The 21,225-nt window shown below is 38.5% G+C and overlaps 1 protein-coding gene across 19 annotated transcripts in view; it reads left to right on the top strand.

The window, feature by feature from the left end:
* NRXN1 (neurexin 1) overlaps positions 1 to 21,225 on the top strand; it is a 1,909,081-nt gene that overhangs the window by 312,097 nt on the left and 1,575,759 nt on the right. For 2 of the 19 annotated variants that reach the window (XM_073628550.1, XM_073628551.1), the window contains one exon: positions 15,114 to 15,367. The exons of the other annotated variants lie outside the window; for them this stretch is intronic. In XM_073628550.1, coding sequence (XP_073484651.1) covers positions 15,114 to 15,352 — 239 coding nt within the window. In that variant the 3' untranslated portion in view covers positions 15,353 to 15,367. Of the gene's footprint in view, positions 1 to 15,113; positions 15,368 to 21,225 lie in introns of those variants that run through there. 19 annotated transcript variants of the gene reach the window in all.

Raw genomic sequence — 21,225 nt, 5'->3', positions numbered from 1 at the left:
TAGTTATAGTTGAGTAAGGCTACATGTGCAATACCCTGAAGTCTAGAGCTAGAATTATTGCTCTCGCTATAATATTCAGGGTGGTACCTCACATGTGCAGTGCGAAAACCGTTCGTATACTGTATGCGCGCACCTCTGCGAGCAAGCACGGGGGGACAGGGGCTTTAGAATGGATTTTTATTATTTGTTTGCTTTGCAGGGAAAGAAAATCCCGAGCTCTGTATTGTTTACATATGCAGATCTCTGTCCAGCCTCTCTCCTCGACGCTGAGCGGGTGCCCGGCACCTACTGATTGGCTTCTGCTGTGACTAATCACAGCAAAAGCGGCAAGCCGGTGGAGCGTGCACGCGCCCCCTACCCGTAACTGCAGAGTCACATATAAATACGTGGTTCTGCACAGAACGGCTGCCCTGTAGCAGTAAATCTGGTATAGGGTGGTCGTTTAGTATAGGACAGTCGTTTAGTGCTTAATAAAAAAGTTATGCCCACTTTCGCATTACTTGTAGCCCTTGTATTACTGGGGGACTTCCAGCCAATCATCCTTTCAATAACACATATTGGCAGTCAATATTTCTGATGGCATACAACACCATAAAGCTTTCTTCATCTGCTCAGACTGTAGGTATTATTTTGTTACTGTTTGACTGAAGCCTCAACCAGATCTAATTTTATATAGATACATAATTATTTTCAAGAAAGGAAGTACATTCCTCCATCTTATGCTGCCAGCAGTCTCTGGCAACGCGCAGTTTAAGACACTCCAAATGTCGTTATGAGAAGCAACATAATTCTGTGTTAGTGTTCCAGTCCAGAAATCTGCGCAAATAAAAACACGTCTTTAACGTTTTGCCATTTGCAGACTGAGCATTTGTTTTTAAATCGTACTTATATTTGGAAACGTTGTTTGTGTTGTGTTAAAAATGTGGAAGTGGTAATAGGCTAAGGTGTCAGGCTGGCATTTGTCTTCAGCTTAAGAACCACTTATCTTTGGTGTACAAATATCCGCCGGGTAGGTTACAGATAAAGTGCATTGGCTTAGAAAATCAAAAAAGCACCATAAGCTGTAGCGTTGACATCGATCCAGAAGAACGTTACTGCAACCAAGTGCTTAGCAGAGTTTATGAGCATTTACAGCGTTAAAGTGATATTAAAGTCTCGTTTTTTATAAAAAAATGAAAAAAAATCAAACATGTTATACTTACCTGCACTGTGCAGTGATTTTTCACAGAGTAGCCCAGATCCTCGGGTCCTACATTGGCACTCCTGGCCCCTCCCTCCTGCCGAGTGCCCCCCCAGCAAGCAGCTTACTATGGGGCAACCAGGCTGAGCCGCTGCTCTCTGCGTACATTCAGACACAGGGCCGCAGCTTGGCACAGCCCCCGTCTCCTGATTGGCTCACTGGCTATGATTGACAGCAGTGGGAGTGAATGGCTTCGGCTGCTACCAAAAGCCAATCAGGAGTGCGAGTCCCCAAAGAGGCAAGGCTCTCCTGGACATCAATCAAGAGGGGGCTCAGGTAAGTATTAGGGCTGGGGGGACTGCTGCACAGAGAAGGTTTTTTATCTATATGCAAAGAATGCACGAAGGTAAAAAAAAAACTTGTGCCCTAGCCATTTCCTGCTCTCTCCAGTGGTGTGTTCGAGGAGGGATTTTTTTGGGGGTTTGTAGGTGAGCGGTGGCTTCAGCGTTGGCATGAGTTTGCCACTCAACTCAAAACCATTAATGGCCTTACTGATAAGCCAGTAATAGTGAAACTGAAGTGGGGTATGGAGTACAAGAGATACCTGGTCTCTGTGGATGGCTACATGAACATGGAGCTCGTCAATACAGAAGAGTATACTGATGGGGCATTGTCTGGACATCTTGGAGAAGGTGTAATAATGTACTTTATATACGTGGAGTAGAAGAGGAGGAAGAAGATGTTGAGATGAAAGAATAAAGTCATTTCCAAATTAGTTTTGTAATTTTATTTTGAAACTTCTCTTTTGAGGTTATTGTTTTGCACATTATGTTAAGAAAAATAAACAGTTTTTTTTTTTTTTTCACAAAAAATAAAACCTTGTGCCTTTACAACCACGTTATTCTTACTATGTGCAGAACTGACAGTTGTTTTGCTATATACTGTATGTGTTATATGTCTTCCTTAGTTAAGCCTACAAGAACAATTCTATAAGAGACTGGTATTTCATGATGTGTAGACTTCACTATTTTGTTGTAGGTTATGGAAGTTGTTACAGTATATAATTTTTTACTTTTTTTCTACTTTTTTTTTTTTTGTACCGTTGATTACTGGGTGTAGGCGGGTTGTTAAAAATGTAAGACGCTGTGATTTCCATTGCCCACAGCAACTTAAATGCCAAAGAGTGCCCTAGGTAATATATACATATATTAAACAAAGGCTTATAACATACAGAAATACAAATTTAGAATTTGCTGATCATAGCTAAATAAAAGTAGCAATTGACTCTTTAGCAAGAACTTGTGGTTAGTTGTTTTAAATGAGTGCAAATTATAATCCAACAGGCCTGGGTTATTATAGTAGTTCCTTATATGTAGCACTGATGTATTATACAGTGGTTTAGGACTTATTGATATTGGCAGCACTGCCCAATGCAGTACCAATGTAAGAACAGTACCGTTGTACGCTCTATGACTTCCGGTCGGTGAAAAAGTAGGACATGTATTTTTGTGCAGTAAATAAAAATTACACACACACAGTAACACACATGCACTGATGCAAATGAGCACTTATAAATATTTGTATAATGAAAATAAATAAATAATAAAAAATAATAAATAAATAAACCCATATACTCACTAAGGCCAGTTTTTTTCTTTCATATAGTGATCACAGCTATAAAAATGCACTGATTACTGTGTAAATGTCACTGGTAGGGAAGGAGTTAACACTAGGGGGCGATGTGTTCCCTAGTGTGTGTTCTAACTGTATGGGGATGTGACTGACTGGGGGAGGAGACATGTCATTGTTCCTACTTAGTAGGAACAAACGATGTCTCCTCTCCCCTGACAGAACAGGGATTTGCGTGTTTACACACACAAATCCCCGTGCTGGCTCTCGTGCCCGCGATCCCCCGTGGCTAGCCACGCATGTTGGGTTCCCCGCCATGCAGCTCTGGCAGCTCTTAAAGGGCACAATTTACCCATACGGGTTTCACCCAGCAGAGCCATTCTGCCGACGTATATCGGCGTGAGCCGGTCGGCAAGCAGTTAAATCCATGACCATGTTATTCCAGTCCGGTGACATTTTATTGGTGGTCTAATAGGTAGCTAAAGAATGTTACTTCTTACATTCAGATAACTAGAAATTATTAAGAATATATCCACATGAAATTATTAACATGCATTGATGGACCATATATGTAGAAAAAGCTACAATATAATTACATAATGGACTATATATGTCCAAGGGGGTTGGACTTGGCCCTTAGTTCCAGTGAAGGGAACTCTTAATGTGTCAGCATACCAAGACATTTTGGACAATTTAATGCTCCTAGCTTTGTGGGAACAGTTTGGGGATGGCCCCTTCCTGTTCCAACATGACTGCGCGCCAGTGCACAAAGCAAGGTCCATAAAGACATGGGTGAACGAATTTGGGGTGGAGAAACTTGACTGGGCTGCACAGAGTCCTGATCCCAACCCGATAGAAAACCTTTGGGATGAATTAGAGCGGAGACTGCGAGCAAGGCCTTCTCTTTAACATCAGTCCCTGACCTCACAAATGCGCTTCTGGAAGAATGGTCAAACATTCCCATATACACACTCTTAAACCTTGTGGACAGCCTTCCCAGAAGAGTTGAAGCTGTTATAAGCTGCAAAGGGTGGGCCAACTCAATACTGAACCCTACGGACTTAGACCTGGGTGCTATTAAAGTTTATGTGCGTGTAAAGGCAGGTGTCCCAATACTTTTGGTAGTATAGTATATATATATATATATATATATATATATATATATATATATATATATATATATATATATATATATATATATATAGTATTTTTTTTTAATTAACCGAGAAAACATTTTTCTGATTTATGGCCAAATTTTTTCTTCTGCTTGACTTGACGGAATGTTTTTAAAGTTTCATTGAATATTGTTGCTTTTATAATGAAACAATTATTTTGTTCACAAATATAACAAACCTCATTCTGAATTTTTTTTTTCTCATCATAAATCACTACTGCTTATTGAAACTAAGTTTTTAGAAGAAATAAATGGCTGGTATGGTTTTTAATTTAGGAGACAATTTAGACAAATTAATTTATCGCCTCAACAAAATGATGTTAATTTCTGTAGCATTATCTATTTATTAGACATTTTAAAGCATACCATAATGTGACAGCTTGTGAAGGTGGTTGTGTGACCAGACTGAGGAGGTACAGGGAAAAGATAGGACAAATACAATATGTATAACCCATTCACATCTAGGCCAGACAGCTCAGGGTCTCTGTCTATTAAACATTTATCTTCTCCTTGTGAGTAATATGAAATGTGACCTTTTTATAACAAGCGCTGAATCTACGGTTGAATCAATAGTAGATATTAATTGAATCTGGGCACATCATCTAAAACTTTAAATTGTCATTTTTGCCAGAATGTTTTATTTTAATTTATTATTTTATTGCTAGAATAAAGACCATGATTATTCACCTTGTAATTTTAACTTATCCTCCGTGACTAGCATGTTAGTTTAGCCTTAAAACATTTCTTAAAGTTTTAGTCAATGAACAATACAGACTAATGCCCTGTACACACGATAGGATTTTCCGACAACAAAACCGTGGATTTTTTTTCCGATGTTGGATGTTGGTTCAAACTTGTCTTGCATACACACGGTCATACAAATGTTGTAGAAAATTCTGAACGTCAAGAACACAGTGACGTACAACACGTATGACGAGCCGAGAAAAAACATGGATTTTTGTTCGAAGGGTGTTTGCTCAAACTTGTCTTGCATACACACGGTCACACAAATGTTGGCCAACAATTCCGAACGTGGGAACGCGGTGATGTACACGACGTACGACGAGCCGAGAAAAATGAAGTTCAGTAGCCAGTGCAGCTCCTTCTGCTTAAATTTCGAGCATGCGTTGATTTTGTGCGTCGGACTTGTGTCCACACGCTCGGAATTTCCGACAACAAGTCTTAATGTCGAAAAATTGAAGAACCTGCTCACAATATTTGTTGGCGGAAATTCCAACTACAAATGTTCTATGGAGCATACACACACGGTCGGACTTTCCGACAACAACCTCACATCCAACATTTGTTGTTGGAAAATCCTATTGTGTGTACGGGGCATTAGACTAAGCTTGTGCAATTTTTTTTTCAAAAATAGAAAAATCAAGGTTTTTATGGAGAGGTGCAGGTGATTTAGCAATACAATGCAAAATCAATAGTGGCTAAAAGTCTGTATCAACCAAAGTGGATGTTGTTTTTTTGTGCAGGGGTATCGACAATTTTCTTCCGGGGTAAAAATACCCTATGATGCATATATAAGCTGTGCCAGACATATGTGTATAAAATATATCACCTAAAGACGTATAACCACAGTCTACCTAGAGTATTCAGTTATTACTAGGGATGAGTGGAGTGATTTTTACAGCTCCTGCTCATGTGAAATTCACTTGTCAATAAAAACAATCTAAATGTTGTTTTCTATATTTAGTGGGCATGTTTCTTATGCCGTGTACACACGGTCAGATTTTCCGACGGGAAATGTTGGATGTGAGCTTGTTGTCAGAAAGTCCGACCGCGTGTATGCTCCATCGAACATTTGCTGTCATACTTTCCGCCAACAAATGTTGGCTAGCAGGTTCTCAAATTTTCCGCCAACAAAAATTTGTTGTCGAAAAGTCCGATCATGTGTACACAAGTCCGTCACACAAAAGTTCACGCATGCTCGGAATCAAGCAGAAGGAGCCACACTGGCTATTGAACTTCCTTTTTCTCGGCTCGTTATACGTCTTGTACGTCACTGCGTCCCCATGTTAGGAATTGTTGGCCAACATTTGTGCGACCGTGTGTATGCAAGACAAGTTTGAACGAACAACATTCGAACAAAAATCCATGGTTTTGTTGGCGGAAAGTCCGATCGCGTGTACGGGGCATTACAGTTGTAGTGTTGTATTTAGTTTAGCGTTCTTTGTATTTGTGCTTTTCCTATTTGTTAGATTTTTTTTTCATGAAACAATGAAGTTAGTAAGGGGCAATTTTTTCCTTGTCAAAAGATTTTTATTAAGTTCATAGTAGTAAGCTCAACATACATGTTAATGGATACATGTTAACATAAGGAATGAAGCTCAATAATTACAGAAGTAGGTAAGAATATAAAACATATAATGAAATATGATAAATAAATAAGGATATTCGGAATAGAGATTTTAGAACATTTTATCAAAAGGTATCCATCTATTCCTACAATGTTAGTTTCCAATATAACGTGGATGAGATACAACATTAGTAACAATGAGCTTCAAGAATTAATGAGGGGTTGGGAGAGGAAAGAAAGGGAATAGAGACAGAAAAGGAAGAAGAGGAGAAGAGAGGAGAGAAGAAATTTACAGTATTGATCCGAGAACCAGTGTGGGGTTTAGTAAAGGGCAATTTTTTGATACAAAAGCAGTTCCATGATAATTGAAAGAAACTTATGAACCCTTCAAACGTAATTTAACACCAGAAAGTGCCTTGATTTCACTATTGTATTGACTGCAAAGCATTTAGCCAAAAGTTAATTTTACCAAAATTTCAGGCAAATAAAAACTTTCAGTTTGGCTCATTCCTAGTCTACCTGCAGTATGTAGTGAACATTGTCCTTTTGTGTGTCCTGAGGAAGTGGACAAGTGAAATGCACAGATGCACAAGGGCTTGTTAACACACTAGCATGCAACACTATTAGGTATGATATGGAATTTTTGTCATTGTGAATCTGTATGTATAATTTTATTGATGCAGGATTCCCCATTCTTCTTTTATTATTTGTTTACCAATAAAATGTATTAATTTTAATACACATTGTCCAATGTTGCCCCTAAAGTTCGACCTTTCCTCTATTTTTGCATTCATTTTGTAATTTATACAGATGTGGCATTGGAGTAACTTTTTGCTATTGTGTACCTGCAGTATTCTGTTATTACTATTGTGCCCTGTACACACGGTCGGACATTGATCGGACATTCCGACAACAAAATCCATGGATTTTTTCCGACAGATGTTGGCTCAAACTTGTCTTGCATATACATGGTCACACAAAGTTGTCGGAAAATCTGATCGTTCTGAACGTGGTGACGTGAAACACGTACGTCGGGACTATAAACGGGGCAGTAGCCAATAGCTTTTGTCTCTTAATTTATTCTGAGCATGTGTGGCACTTTGTACGTCGGATTTGTGTACACACGATCTGAATTTCCGACAAGGGGTTTTGTTGTCGGAAAATTTTATAGCAAGCTCTCAAACTTTGTGTGTCGGAAATTCCGATGGAAAATGTGTGATGGAGCCTACACACGGTCGGAATTTCCGACAACGAGGTCCTATCACACATTTCCCATTAGAAAATTAGAATGGAGTGATAACGTAAAAGAAAAAAAAAACAGTTTTTCCTATATTTAGTGGGTGTGCTTTTGGAGCTGTAGTTTTGTATTTAAATCAGTGTTCTTTGTATTTGTGTTTTTCACATTTTTTGAATATTTTTTTACATTTATGTACTGTTGATTAAAAAGTTTTATTTTACTTTTTTTTCTCTTGTGGTTAAGGAGCATTTTTTTTTATACAGGATGCAGGATAATTGAACTTCTGAACTCTTCTGAAGCCATTCATTGCACCCTTCATAGCCATCAAAAACCATATTCATTTTACCTTTGGTATTGACTCCAAAGCATTTTACCAAAATTTCAGAGAAAAAGAAAACTCTCATTTGGGCTTATCCCTAGTCTTCACAAAAACTAATATTTCTCATGGTGAAGGCAAGGTAAAATGGCAGCAAGCAGCTCCAATTTGGTAGATGTTGAGTCTAAAATTATCAAATAATATTGTACCTAATAATTAGATGCAGAAATAATTATGTTGTTTCATTTTAATTGCAAGAGGATATCCAGTGTGCCTGTATACTAATTACCAGCAATGTATCCTTCAGTTGACATATTAAATAATGATGGACAGTATGACAATGAGATTTGGCAGGGGGATTAGTTAAGTTTTATTAAACTGACCTCTGAGCAAATACTAGTTATTGCAGGAGAAAAGAAATGTGATAATTATATATATTTTTTTCAAATAGTGCATCCTCCTGCAGTCGTTTTATATATGTTAATATAATAATAACAATAATAATAAAATAATAATAATAATAATAATAATAATAATAATACATTTAACAATAATGATAAAATAATAATTATTATTTTTATTAGTATTATGTTGTATTTAAAGAAAAAATAGCTAAGGGGGTACCACATCCATATTAATTATTATTTTTATTAGTATTATGTTGTATTTAAAGAAAAAATAGCTAAGGGGGTACCACATCCATATATAGAATGTTTAAAAAGTATAGGACCATTGGAGCGCACTTTAACGGTACCAGAAAAGGAAAATTACATAATCTTATAAAATACAATTTATTACAAACATGTTACAAGAAAAAGATATTTCCAAAATAAAAGCAAGAAAATATGAGCTCTCATTGATATAACCACATAGTGTATGTGAAACATATTAGATCCCTATTGCTGCTATGTGGTTATATAAATGAGAGCTCATATTTTCTTGCTTTTAGTTTGTAAATATCTTTTTCTTGTAACATGTTTGTAATAAATTATATTTGATAAGATTATGTAATGTTCATTTTCTGGTACTGTTAAAGTCCGCTCCAAAGGTCCTATACTTTTTAAATATATTATTATGTTGTGTGTATATATATATATATATATATATATAATTAAAATAAAAAATTATTTACAGCACGTTCAGAAGAGGAGCTTTTGAGCAGAAAAAAACACTTGACTCACATTAAAGCATGTAAACGTGTCTAAACGCATCTAAACTCTAGACACATTTAGCTCTTGAGTGTTTATTCATTCCAATGGCCAGAATAAATATTCTGGCTGATGGAATCTATAAACTTTCAAAGGGTTGACACTCCTAAACACATCTAAACGTGTGCAATACGCGGCTTTGGATGCATTCTTTCATCTGTTTCTTCCTGGCAGTTGTAAAAGGTGTTCAAAGGAAAAAAAATCAAATGCCCTGTGTGGATAAACCATTATAGAGGCGAAGAAAAAAACATTTGTTTCAGGGGTATGTAGGGGTGTCAGAAGACATACTGGGGTAGATTTACTAAAACTGGAGAGTAAAAAATCTGGTGCAGCTGTGCATAGAAGCCAATCAGCTTCCAGGTTTTATTTTGTCAAAGCTTAATTGAACAAGCTGAAGTTAGAAGCTGATTGGCTACCATGCAGAGCTGCACCAGATTTTGTACTCTCCAGTTTCAGTAAATCAACCTCAATGCAACAAAATATGCCTGCCGGATAATTGATCATGGAAATGATTATCCCTAAGATTTCACATTGATGAGTAGACATGTGCACACTGAAATAGTTTGTTTCGGAATTTCGTATTCATCCGAAAAATAAATGTATTTATTTACTCCCGAAATTCGTTTTTATTTATTATGTTTCGTTAAAAAATGCATTCGTCTGAAAATCTGATATAGTTAAGGTCGAATCTGTCATTGAAGGCTTATGGTGTCTGTCGAATGTTCTAAAAAGATTCGACGGAGCAGCTAAACTGTACGATGCCGCAACCGTACATTTCTGGTCGAATGTTCCGCCTACAAGCTATAGTAGAATTCTAATGTTGTATGACATTAGTAATAATTATATTTATTAATTATTATTACTAGTCAACCAACATTAGAATTCTTCTATAGCCTATGGGCGGAGCAATTGACCATAAATGTCCGCTCGCAGCGACTGCTTCGTCGAATCTTCATGTCGAATCTTTTCTCTCTATGTCGAATAATCTTGGACTAATAGCGTTAGGTTAGGTGCATTCGACCTTTTTTTGCTATTGTCTCTATAATGTCAAATCTTTTCTCTCTATGTCGAATCTTTTCTCTCAATGTAGAATAATCTTGGACTAATAGAGCTAAGATTAGGCACATTCGACCACAGGTTCGATGGACACAGATCGCTATTGTCAGCGTCATGTCGAATCTCCTATCTATATTGAACTGTTGTCGCAACGAAAATAAAGCATTTATTTATGTTGGATCTTTCGGTTTTCATATTCTGTTATTGTTTATTAAAACGATAACGAAAATACCCGAAATTCGGACGAAAACGAATGTACATGTCTATTGATGAGTGGAATTTTCCAATGTGGCAAAAACTGTAGGAATTTGATAAACAAGTCAGTCTATGTAGAGTGAGAAAACTTTCTCTTTTTTCTCGATGGAATTTGTTAAAACAAGCACCAACAGAAGTTCATTATAACTCAAGCTCCAGACAATACACTTAGACGTACGTGCAAAGTTTCTAAGGTTAAGTGATCAATAAGCTTTCCACAAAGCAGCAGAAATGAAACATGAGGAGATATTGGCGTTAGCATTACTCCCAGCACTTGCATACTGTAACTTTCCCAGTGATAAATAGAGCTATTCCAATCCCGGTTTTGTTGTTATAAGAGGTAATGAATTTGGACATGCTATTGTATCTCATCAACCTAGAAACACTTGTCTAAAGTCGTTAATTTTAATTTATGGGCCCAAAATTAAAATGTCATCTTTGACCCTATTATTTTATAATTGCTGCAATTTGATTTAATTTTCCCTACACCAATGTCAGTTTATGTCCTTGTTTATGCTGATGGAGATTTATTTTTCACACTCTTCAATACATCAAGCATATCTTTTATTAATACAATACCAAAGCCCTTAATGCACATTTTTTCAAGGAGAGAAAGGGGTCGAAGCGCAATATTGAAATGTTTGAAAAGAAAAGTTCATGCAGCATCATTATTAAACATGAAAAATGTTTTAGATGTATCCTTGATTAATTTATGAAAATTTGGCCTCCCCAAATTCTTGTAAGGATAAAAGAGAAAATTCCTCCCTATCTGACTGATTTGTGGAAAGGATGTAGAACGAGGTTGTCAAAAAATGCACTCATTTAGAAAATAATTCCAAATTAGAATCTAAATACTTTTGACAGTCAGAAACATCAGAGGGCAACATTTATATTTTGTGCCAAACATAATTTAGTCCAAAGGTTGCCAAGACATTTTTTTTAGTCTTTAGTCTTAGTCAAGTGATGAAAAGTTCTATTGAGTTTTTACTGCTGTCTATTCTTGAGATTTTCCCTTACTGATCCTCTAGAAAAACCATTTGAAGAATCTACCTTCCAACTTATGAGGACTTTTGAGGCACCATACTCAAATATACAACTAAAGTAGATAAAACAATATATTTACTCAATTTTGTTAAAATAAATGGCTGACTAAAGCCTTAGCCACCATATAAAATTTGCAGAATATGGATATACACCATACAGTATGTTTGGCAGCCATTTATTTTAACAAAATTGAATAGCTATATTGTTTTCCTACTTTGGTTGTCCATTTGAGTGTGGTGCCTCAAAAACCCCCGTATTTTGGAGGGAGATCCTTCAACTGGTGTTTCTAGAATATTTAGGATGTTACACCATACACCTATTCCCTGAGAGGTGGTAAGGTAGTGGGGCTGTTGAGGGAGCGGGAGCGGCTGGCTCAGGCTCTGAAAGGCTGAGCCAGCTGCCAGTCAAGAATCTGGGCAGATCCTGACATTATTGTTGGGATCCTTGCAGAGCCCAGACCAGCTCTGTGACATCAGCTGACAGAGAGACTTTAGCCCACTGTCAGCTGAAACTAGGCCAGAAGAATGAAGAACTCCCACAAGAGAAGTATGACCAAAATAGCTTTGGCCATACTTCTCCATTAATGTTATTGGCAGACTGTCATGTCCTTTTTATTTTACCCATAGCTCCACTTAAGACGTTATAGTGTAGAGCAGGGATATGCAATTAGCGGACCTCCAGCTGTTGCAGAACTACAAGTCCCATGAGGCATAGCAAGACTCTGACAGCCACAAGCATGACATCCAGAGGCAGAGGCATGATGGGACTTGTAGTTTTGCAACAACTGCAGGTCCGCTAATTGCATATACCTGGTGTAGAGCAATGTTTCTAATAGTGTTTGTAACCCTAAAAAGAAAAAAAAGAAAAAAAGAGATCCTGTTCCCTTATAGCAGATTAAACAGCACAGTACTTCTGCTGTCTAATCTGCCCCTCTCTAAGCTGTAAAAAACTGGCTGATCCTGCCACTTCCTGTGTCCCCCTCTGTGTCCTGACCATGATAATCATGGCTGCTGAGCTCTGACTACCATGGTAAGCTTACGTTCCTCTGTCATCCGCAGCTCTCCTCTGTCCCCCTCACCCCCTCCCTCCCTGCCTGTCAGCTCCATGTCTGTGTCTCTGTCTCCACCCCCCTCCTGCCACTATTAATAGAAAATCTAAAATTACAAATTGTCACTGCCAGCCCCTCTATTATATCTCGGCATACCGCACTGTGTAAGTGTTTTATTAAAATGAAGCTTGTAAATACCGTTTTACAGCTATCTTCAGGCTGGTCATGTGACTCCCAGCCAGTCTCCTACTCCAGTCCAGGGCTACAGCGCTGTAGCCCAGGGATCAGAGTAGGAGACCAGCTTGGAGTCACGTGATCAGCCTGAAGATAGTTGTAAAATGGTATTTACCTTTGTTTTAATAAAACATTGAGGCTGGGTTCACACATGTGCAGTGCAAATTGCAGCTCAGGTTTCCCTGCGAAGATAAAAATGATTCAATCAGTGGTCCCTATCCACTGTAGCTGCGGTTCAGTTGACCAGGGAGGGGAGGGGGGGGTGTAGTGAGGAGGGGGAGAAAATTATGTTCAGAATGGAACACATCTGCAAATTAGGTGCATTCCCATTGAAGATTATGTGCCTGCAATTCACACTTCACTTCATTGCCTAGAAAAAGCACGTTGTTTGTGCAATGCGGACTGTGGGTGCAATGCACATATGTGAACCAGACCCATTGAAAAGAACAGAATTTCAAATTTTATGCAAATTGAATGCGGTGTAAGCATCCAATTTGCATATGTGTGAACCCAGCCTTATACAGTGTGGTATGCCTAGATACAGTACCTGCCGCCGATATTGTGTTTCCAGCATGATGGTATCGCACTGGAAATCACCGCTGCGAGGCTGTGCCCCACCCACATAGGAATCCATTGGGGGGCAGGAGGAGCAACAGAGCTCGGCGCTGGCTCCCGCGACGGGGCTCGCAGGTGTCAATCTCGCCGCTAACAGCGGCGAGATTGACACAATATCGGCGGCACCTACTGTATAATAGAGGTGCTGGCAGTGATATCCATTTTTGTGGTAACAACCACTTTAACCTTTTTTACCCCAGAAGAACCCTTTAAATAATTTTCAGGTCTCCGGGAAACCCTGCTAAGATTAGTCCATCAGGGAAAATTGGAATAATGCCCCCATTGGAAGTCAGTGATAAGAATGCCCCCTTACAGTGGTTGCCAGAATGTCACCATTACAGCCAGCTAAAAAAGATTGTCATTGTTGTGCTGTTGGCTCTGCTAAGTGGCTTTGGACTTGGATCTATGCAGGCATCCTCAAATGGAAGTTCAAACAACCACATCCCAAGGAACCCCTGGCAACCTGTAGAGGAACCCTACAGGTCCATGGAACCCTGGTTGAGAATAGCTGGTGTAGCGTTTTACTAGTTCAAGAAGATTTCAGTACAGAGAAATCACTTTTGACATAAAATTACCCGACATCCAGAAAAGTCAAACAATTTATTTACATCTTTGCCAAATGTACAGTATTTCTATCTATGTCTTTCCTAAAGGGTAAAGCTATACTTGTGTTTTCCTAATTGAATATCCAGCATACAATATATATACCAATGATGAGATTCATGCTACAATTTGATAAAGATAGAATGCACATTGGTTTTATTTTTTTTTATCAGTAGCTGGAATGGAGTTCTCTACCCTTTATACCTAATGCTTTTTATGTCATTGCTAAACTAATGAAACCTTATGACATCTCCAAATTCATTTTTATATCCTGGCACAAATACTAATGTACATTAGTATTAAAAGCTTTGGGATTTTGGGACCTGCATGGGACTATAGGAAGAAAGCTGGTTTTTTTTTTTGCTTTTTTTCATTTTGTGCAATCTCTATTAATAATGAAAAAAAAAAAATAAATAGTAATGCTTTGTGATTGGCTTCTTTGTGTAACTTTGGCTTGTTACTTATAGGACATACAAGGAATTATGAAAAATGCACTCAGCCTCAGCTTAATTGCAATTGTTATTTTTATGGGCTGGATAAAAATAAAGATTTGATTGGTTGCTCTGAGAAATAGATACGTTTTCTTTTTTTTTTTTTTTTCTCTGTAGAATGCATCAATATATATTTATTCAATTCATAGAATAGAAGTAAAGTATCAAAGTATAATTATTACATTAGAAGTTTTATATGTGCTCGAGCTTAGCACAACTGCATACAAATATTTGACAAGAATTTTCCCCAGAGCTTAGCAAATGCAGTGAAATTTCACTTGGCAAAGAATACCCAATCACATGCAAAGAATATAAAAAAACTGTATTTTTGCTTGCATGTGATTGGACGATGAAAGTCATCAGAGCTTCATCTCATTAAGCTCTAGCGCAGGGGTCTACAAACTTTTTTCCTTGTTCAAACTTTTTATTGAATACAAGGAACTGGGCACATCATTGTACATTCTCATTTTGTATATGCTGCCTTGCTATCAAAATATAAAATAAACAACGCAGGATGGGTGTAAGAACAATAATACAACAAAGAAAAATACAAGTTGGAGCCAAATGTTGGGTTATAAACAAAACGTTTACAAATGGGCAACCCTGACTCGTGGGAACAACCACGCCTAAGAGCTCCAAAATACCAGAACTGTGAAGCAGCCTATCTAACTTACACAGTTCAGATAAGTAGTCAAGAAAGTAAGAAAGCGAAAGAAAAGTAAAGGAAGAGAAGGGAAGCCAGGAGATCCAGTAGGTGCAGTGACCGTGCAGCAGACAATTTGGAATACCAGTAGGTACCCATGCAGGTTTAAAATCAAGGTTCCAGTAGTGATTGATCAAAGTCCTCGGGCAGGTAGTTGTCTACCCATGGCTGCCATATTTTCAAGTGCGTCTCTAAACTTCTTTAACAAAGGGCCAGTTTACTGTCCTTCAGACTATAGGGGGCCGGACTGACTGATACCAGTGGAGGGGGGGTATAAAATGCCCCAGCGTCAGTGAGAGTAAACAATGGCACAGAGTTGGTGGTCAGTGGGGGTAAAAAAAAATATTAATCATGCCCCATCGATAGTGTCAGTTGATGGAATAGTTCTCTGTCGTTGACGTCAGTGGAGGGAATTGTGCCCATTGTTGGTGTAAGTGGAAGGAATGGTGCCTCATCATTGATGTCAGTAGGATGAATTGTGTCTTGCCCCAAGGGTAGGATAAATGCAAGCAAAGGGCTACATTCGGCCCCGTGAGTTGCAGTTTGAAGACCACTGCTTCAGGGACTTCACTATGCATTATCTGGAACTGACAATTGAGCTGAAATATTGGAGGCCTCACCCTATGCCCACCCCCATCCCTACAAAAAAGCTAAATTAAAAGCTGACTTTTGCAGTTCCAATAAAGTTGGCATAAGGACCTGCAAAAGACATTGACCCTACCTGCATGCAAGATACAATTGACACAATATTCAGAGATGTATATAATATGTTGTCAGATGTGGGTGACGGGCAGCACAGTGGTGTAGTGGTTAGCACTTTCGCCTAGCAGTAAGATGGGTTGCTGGTTCGAATCTCAACCATGACACTACCTGCCTGGAGTTTGCATGTTCTCCCTGTGCCTGCGTGGGTTTCCTCCGGGTACTCCGGTTTCCTCCCACGCTCCAAAGACATGCTGGTAGGTTAATTGGAACCTGTCTAAATTGTCCCTAGTATGTATGAATGTGAGTTAGGGACCTTAGATTGTAAGCTCCTTGAGGGTAAGGACTGATGTGAATGTACAATGTATATGTAAAGCGCTGCGTACATTGACAGCGCTATATAAGTACCTGAAATATATAAATAACCAGGGTACTGTGTGAAGGAGTATGCATATTAATTATTGTGTATATATCTAAAATAAATTGTTTGTGATATGGTAGCCTCATAAGAAGAGCTCCTTGTGTTTTAATGGTAAAACAGCCTATTATCAAATCAAAAATCTATTTATTTTATTACAGGTACTTATACAGTGCCATCTATTTACATAGCACTTTACACATATATTATACATTCACATCAGTCCTTGGCTTCAAGGAGCTTACAATCTAAAGTCTCCAACTCACATTCATACATATACACACTGTACTAGGACCAATTTTATACAGGAGCCAATTAACAAACCAGCATGTCTTTGAAGTGTGGGAGGAAACCCACGCAGGCACAGGGAGAACATGCAAACTCCAGGCAGGTAGTGCTGTGGTTGGGATTTGAACCCTAGTGCTGTTAGGCGGGTGTGCCAACCACTTAGCCACTGAGCCAAGAAAAATGTGTATGGGGTACTCATTTGATTTGCAGCTGTAAAGTTCCAGCACTAGCCAGCAATTTGTACAGATTTTGTATAAAAGCTTATTATTGACTATACAGTTGACATTTGCAGTACCTTTCGTGGTGATTCTGTGCCATTCCAAATATGCTGCCTGTAGTATAACAATTTAGAACATTTCTATATAAAATACCATATTTATTAGTCCCTTTTAAGTACTTTGCATTCAATAAATCAGCATATATTTTACAACCTCTTCACTTTCTGTTCGGCAAATGAATACAAATTTGCTAGTAATTAGTCTAAAAGTGGCCAAGTTACAGCTCAGCCACTGTAACTGCCATTTAAATGGTAGCTTCAGTGGGGCTAAACTGGCATTCTGACATTCAATTAGACACCAATTGTGTTTAAAGTCATGTATTTAAGTACCAGCCGTAAAAAGGGCTGCATGTAAAGGTCGCATAAAAGCTTAAACGCTTTCCTAATGTTAAAAATAGCATATACAGATTAAGCAATTTTGAGGTGCCAATCCTGACCTTCCTGCTTCCTATTGCGCCATGCTACAAATGGCTTTGTCGTTATTCTTTTAATGTTTTTTTTTTTTTATCTGGGAAATGCTAACCTAACGAGTTGCCATTGTATTTGTGTCATAAAAATGATGGATATGGTTGCAACACCAGACTAGGTGGCCATTACCAGGAGACAGTCGACCTTGTTAGAATGAAGTGCCCTTGGCATTCTCCAAGGATGTAAAGCTACTCCACATCATCCATTATTTTGCAGTATAATTATACCTGGAATTAAACAACAGCATTATTTGACTGGTCAGAAATACTTAAGTTGTCTTCTTCAGCTCATTTTTTTGTAGATGAACCATGTGGTGGTCATACATACATACATTGTATATCTAACATACCTACTAGTATGATCCCACTGTAAGAAGGGATTCAATGACACGGGCAGGATTTGTTAATGTCATATTTAAACTGGTCCCTGGTGAATCAGTTACTGGGTTTAGATAATGCCCAAAGCATTGTCCAAATAGTCCATCATGTCTAAAAAAAATAAATACTATAAACAAATACATTACTACAGTTGGTTTATTGAAAAGGTAGAGTCTGTGAATGGTCTATGCGTAAAGTCTATGTTCACTTAGCTTAGCAAACAAGGTGATTTTTGCTTGCACACTAATGAATGATTGCAATGAACACAACTTCCCCTCATTCACCAAAGTGTAACTTTACTCTCTCAATCAACATTGACCTTTTTTTTTAATCCATACGATGCTAGCATTAGTAAATAGATCAAAATAATGTAATGTATCTACATGTTTTAACCTGTTTTTACGTTTCTTTAATTGCTTCCTGGTTTCCGTTTCTAGGGAAAATATTTCATACATCCCAGGAGTCTTCAGGGGGGGGGGGGGGGGTTTCTCAGCTAAGCACGCCCTCCTGCTTGCATGCGTGAGCTAAGGGCAGATGAATTCCAAGTAAATGCTACATGAATCATTTGCCCTAACTCAAGACGGCCAGAAAAGCTAGTGGGGTATTTTTCTAAGTATTGTAATTTCTCAGCAAAATAAAGAATGGAGACATGGATGGATGGGGGAGTTTGCTTGAATATTATAAATGAATAAAATAGTGCTTTTGGTTTGTGGTGCTCAGATACAGTGTGGTTCTGCTTTAAGTGAACATTCACTTTGCAAATTGAAAATGCTCTATTCCTTTAGTAAACCAACCCCATCATCTCCTAAATATTTCCTGCAAAAGGGGATTGATTTACTAAAGGAATAGAGCATGATTGCTTTGCAAATATTCATTTAACCTCATGAATGAGGAGAATGAGGTGAAACATGTCCACTTCAGTTATCCCAAAGTGGTCAAGCTAAATTCCCTTGCACTCGATTGGTTAGTCCAATTGAACACAGCCTTGCAAAAACTTTGCAAAGTGAACAGTCTTTAGTATTTTTAGTAAGTCAAACCCAGGAGGTACTTCTGACTGAGTATAAAGTATATATAGATATATATATATATATAGATATCTACATATCTATATATAGATATATAGATATCTATATATAAATTCACTCAAGGGTAAGTTATGCCGCGTACACAGGGCTGGACTTCCCGACAGAAAAAGTCTGGGAGTAATGGGAGCTTTCGGTTGGACATTCCAACCATGTGTATGCCCCATCGGACTTTTTCTGTCGGCATTTCCGACGGACTCAGATATAGAACATGTTCTAAATCTATCCGTCGGAAATGCAGACAGAGTTTAGCCCGTTGGCAAGTCCGGCCGTGTGTACGCGGCATTACACTTGTATTCCGAAGTGTCACAATCAGGCCTCCACATCAGGCTCCATTCCCAACATATGAAAGTAAGGAATGTGCATTCTATCAATGTATCAAATGCTTTTTATCTTGTATTATCCTAGTGTGAAAATGTATCAATCACACCTCAGCCAGACAGCAACAGTTTCAAGTAACCACGCTCTTTTTTCAGCTTGAAAAAGTGTGATTACTTGAAACTGTTAATGTCTAGCAAAAGTGTAATTAGTACATTTTCACACTAGGATATTACAAGTAAAAGAGCATTTGGTACAATGACAAACTGCCAATCCCTTATTTATAATATCTATGTAGCTCTGTACCCATAGGGCTTGCTGTGTGATGACGTGTTGGGCCTTCCTCTGATTACCTTGCAGACAGTCACTAGGGGATTTTTTACACATCCATCCTTACTCCCATTTGACGTTACTCAATAAACAGTCCAGGGTATTTGGTTTTGTATTTTATTTGGAGAACTTGGATAGGAGAAGGGAATTAGTAGGATACTCCAAATGAACTATTCACAAGCAAGGACAACTCTCTCTCTCCGTAGGTCTTTGAAGCAGATTATCTGCTGAACCATACAGCATCTGTATGGAAGAACAAAGTCCCTTTGTAGCAGAAGGAACTCGGTGGACTTTAAATCTTCAAGACACTAGCCAGTGTCCCCTTTAGCTCACACACCCAACATGCTGACTTCTAGGGCCAGAGGGGGATTTCAGCAACTCACACACACTGTCTCAGGGATTCCTTTAGGGGTCTGTACTCACAAAATGTCCCGGGACAGCTGGCAGCCTCCTTCCAGCTTCCAAGCAACACGCTATACCAGTGACATTAGACCAGATCCATGGACATCCTCCCTCAGTCGACTTGAACAGGAGCCCTGGGTTGTAGATTTAAGGCTTCAGGCCCTCAGGTCAGAGGCTGCAGCCTCCTCCCCACCTGAAACTCTCTCCCTAGAGGGCTAGACTGGAACCCCAAGCCCATGTGCTCCTCAAATATAAATACAGTCACCCAGCATTCCTTGGGGCACATCCCCTTCTAATTGGCCAGGGCTGTATCTACATCCATGCTCTCACCTGCTAGGTTTCCTCCCACTGTCCAATATGCCTCATTGCTATTGGATCAGTGTGAAACATCTATATATATATCTATATATATAGATATATATCTATATCTATCTATCTATCTATCTATCTATCTATCTATCTATCTATCTATCTATCCAGAGAGAGAGAGCGAAAAAGGGAGAAAGAGACAAAAAATATATGCTGTTTTGGAATATGAACAGTGACTGTAGGGATTATACTGCTAATGTTTAATATTTAGAGTTTCAGCATAATGCTGCTAATGGGTCCCTTTAGCAGTAGATATAATTGGGCTCATTTAGTAAAGGACTGAGTAAAGGAGTTGAGAATATTCTCTCCGGATGTGTTTAGTTATTCCTAGTGAACACATCTTCACCCAATTCAGTAAGCTAAGTTTGCAAAGAAAACACTCACTATTTTCTATTAAACCTGAACCTCCAGGAAGTCCTAAAATTCTCCCATGCAGCGGGGCTACACCCACACTGCAAGGGTTAATTGCTCATTTAGGTTTAGGGGCTTAGAAAATAAAATTTACTTACCCAGTCCTCTGCTCCTCTGTGCTGCTAGACCAGTCCCTGCAGTGTCTTCTTTCCCATGCCCCAACAGTCTAATGTCCTGATGTCATCAAGATCAGTGCAGGATCTACAGTCCTGCATTGGATGTGTTGGTGCTGAGGGACAGTCTTCCACCATCCACCACCATCTAGCCATTAGACCTAGCCTTTAGGCCTACCAAAGACAGCTGAAATTGCCTATGTAAGTGGATTTTGTCATTATTAAAAGTGCAAATGATTTGAAATGTTTAAACGTATTAAAACATTTTTCAAGAGGACCCTTTACCCTGTTCAAAAGGGCTGATTCAAATGTTTGAACCACTTTTCTGTGAACCATTACCCATCTTGTTCTACTTACCATAGGAAGTCTACAGCAAATCACCAACACCCAGAGGTAGTGGTACTGCCAGAATTTGATGGCCTGAGCCTCTCTCCCCTTTGGGGTATTTGTTATTAAATACAGACTTCTACACATTAGAGCCCTGATAAGTGGTAAACAGTCTCAGAAGTACATAGCGAACAAAGTTTTTAAAGCATCCAATCCATTTAAAGAAAAAAAAATATGGCAAACAC

This window comes from Aquarana catesbeiana, linkage group LG04 (genome assembly GCF_042186555.1).
Source record: "Aquarana catesbeiana isolate 2022-GZ linkage group LG04, ASM4218655v1, whole genome shotgun sequence".
Taxonomy (NCBI): Eukaryota; Metazoa; Chordata; class Amphibia; order Anura; family Ranidae; genus Aquarana; species Aquarana catesbeiana.
The sequence above is the reverse complement of the archived record's forward strand: the minus strand, read 5'-3'. Positions and strand labels throughout refer to the sequence as shown.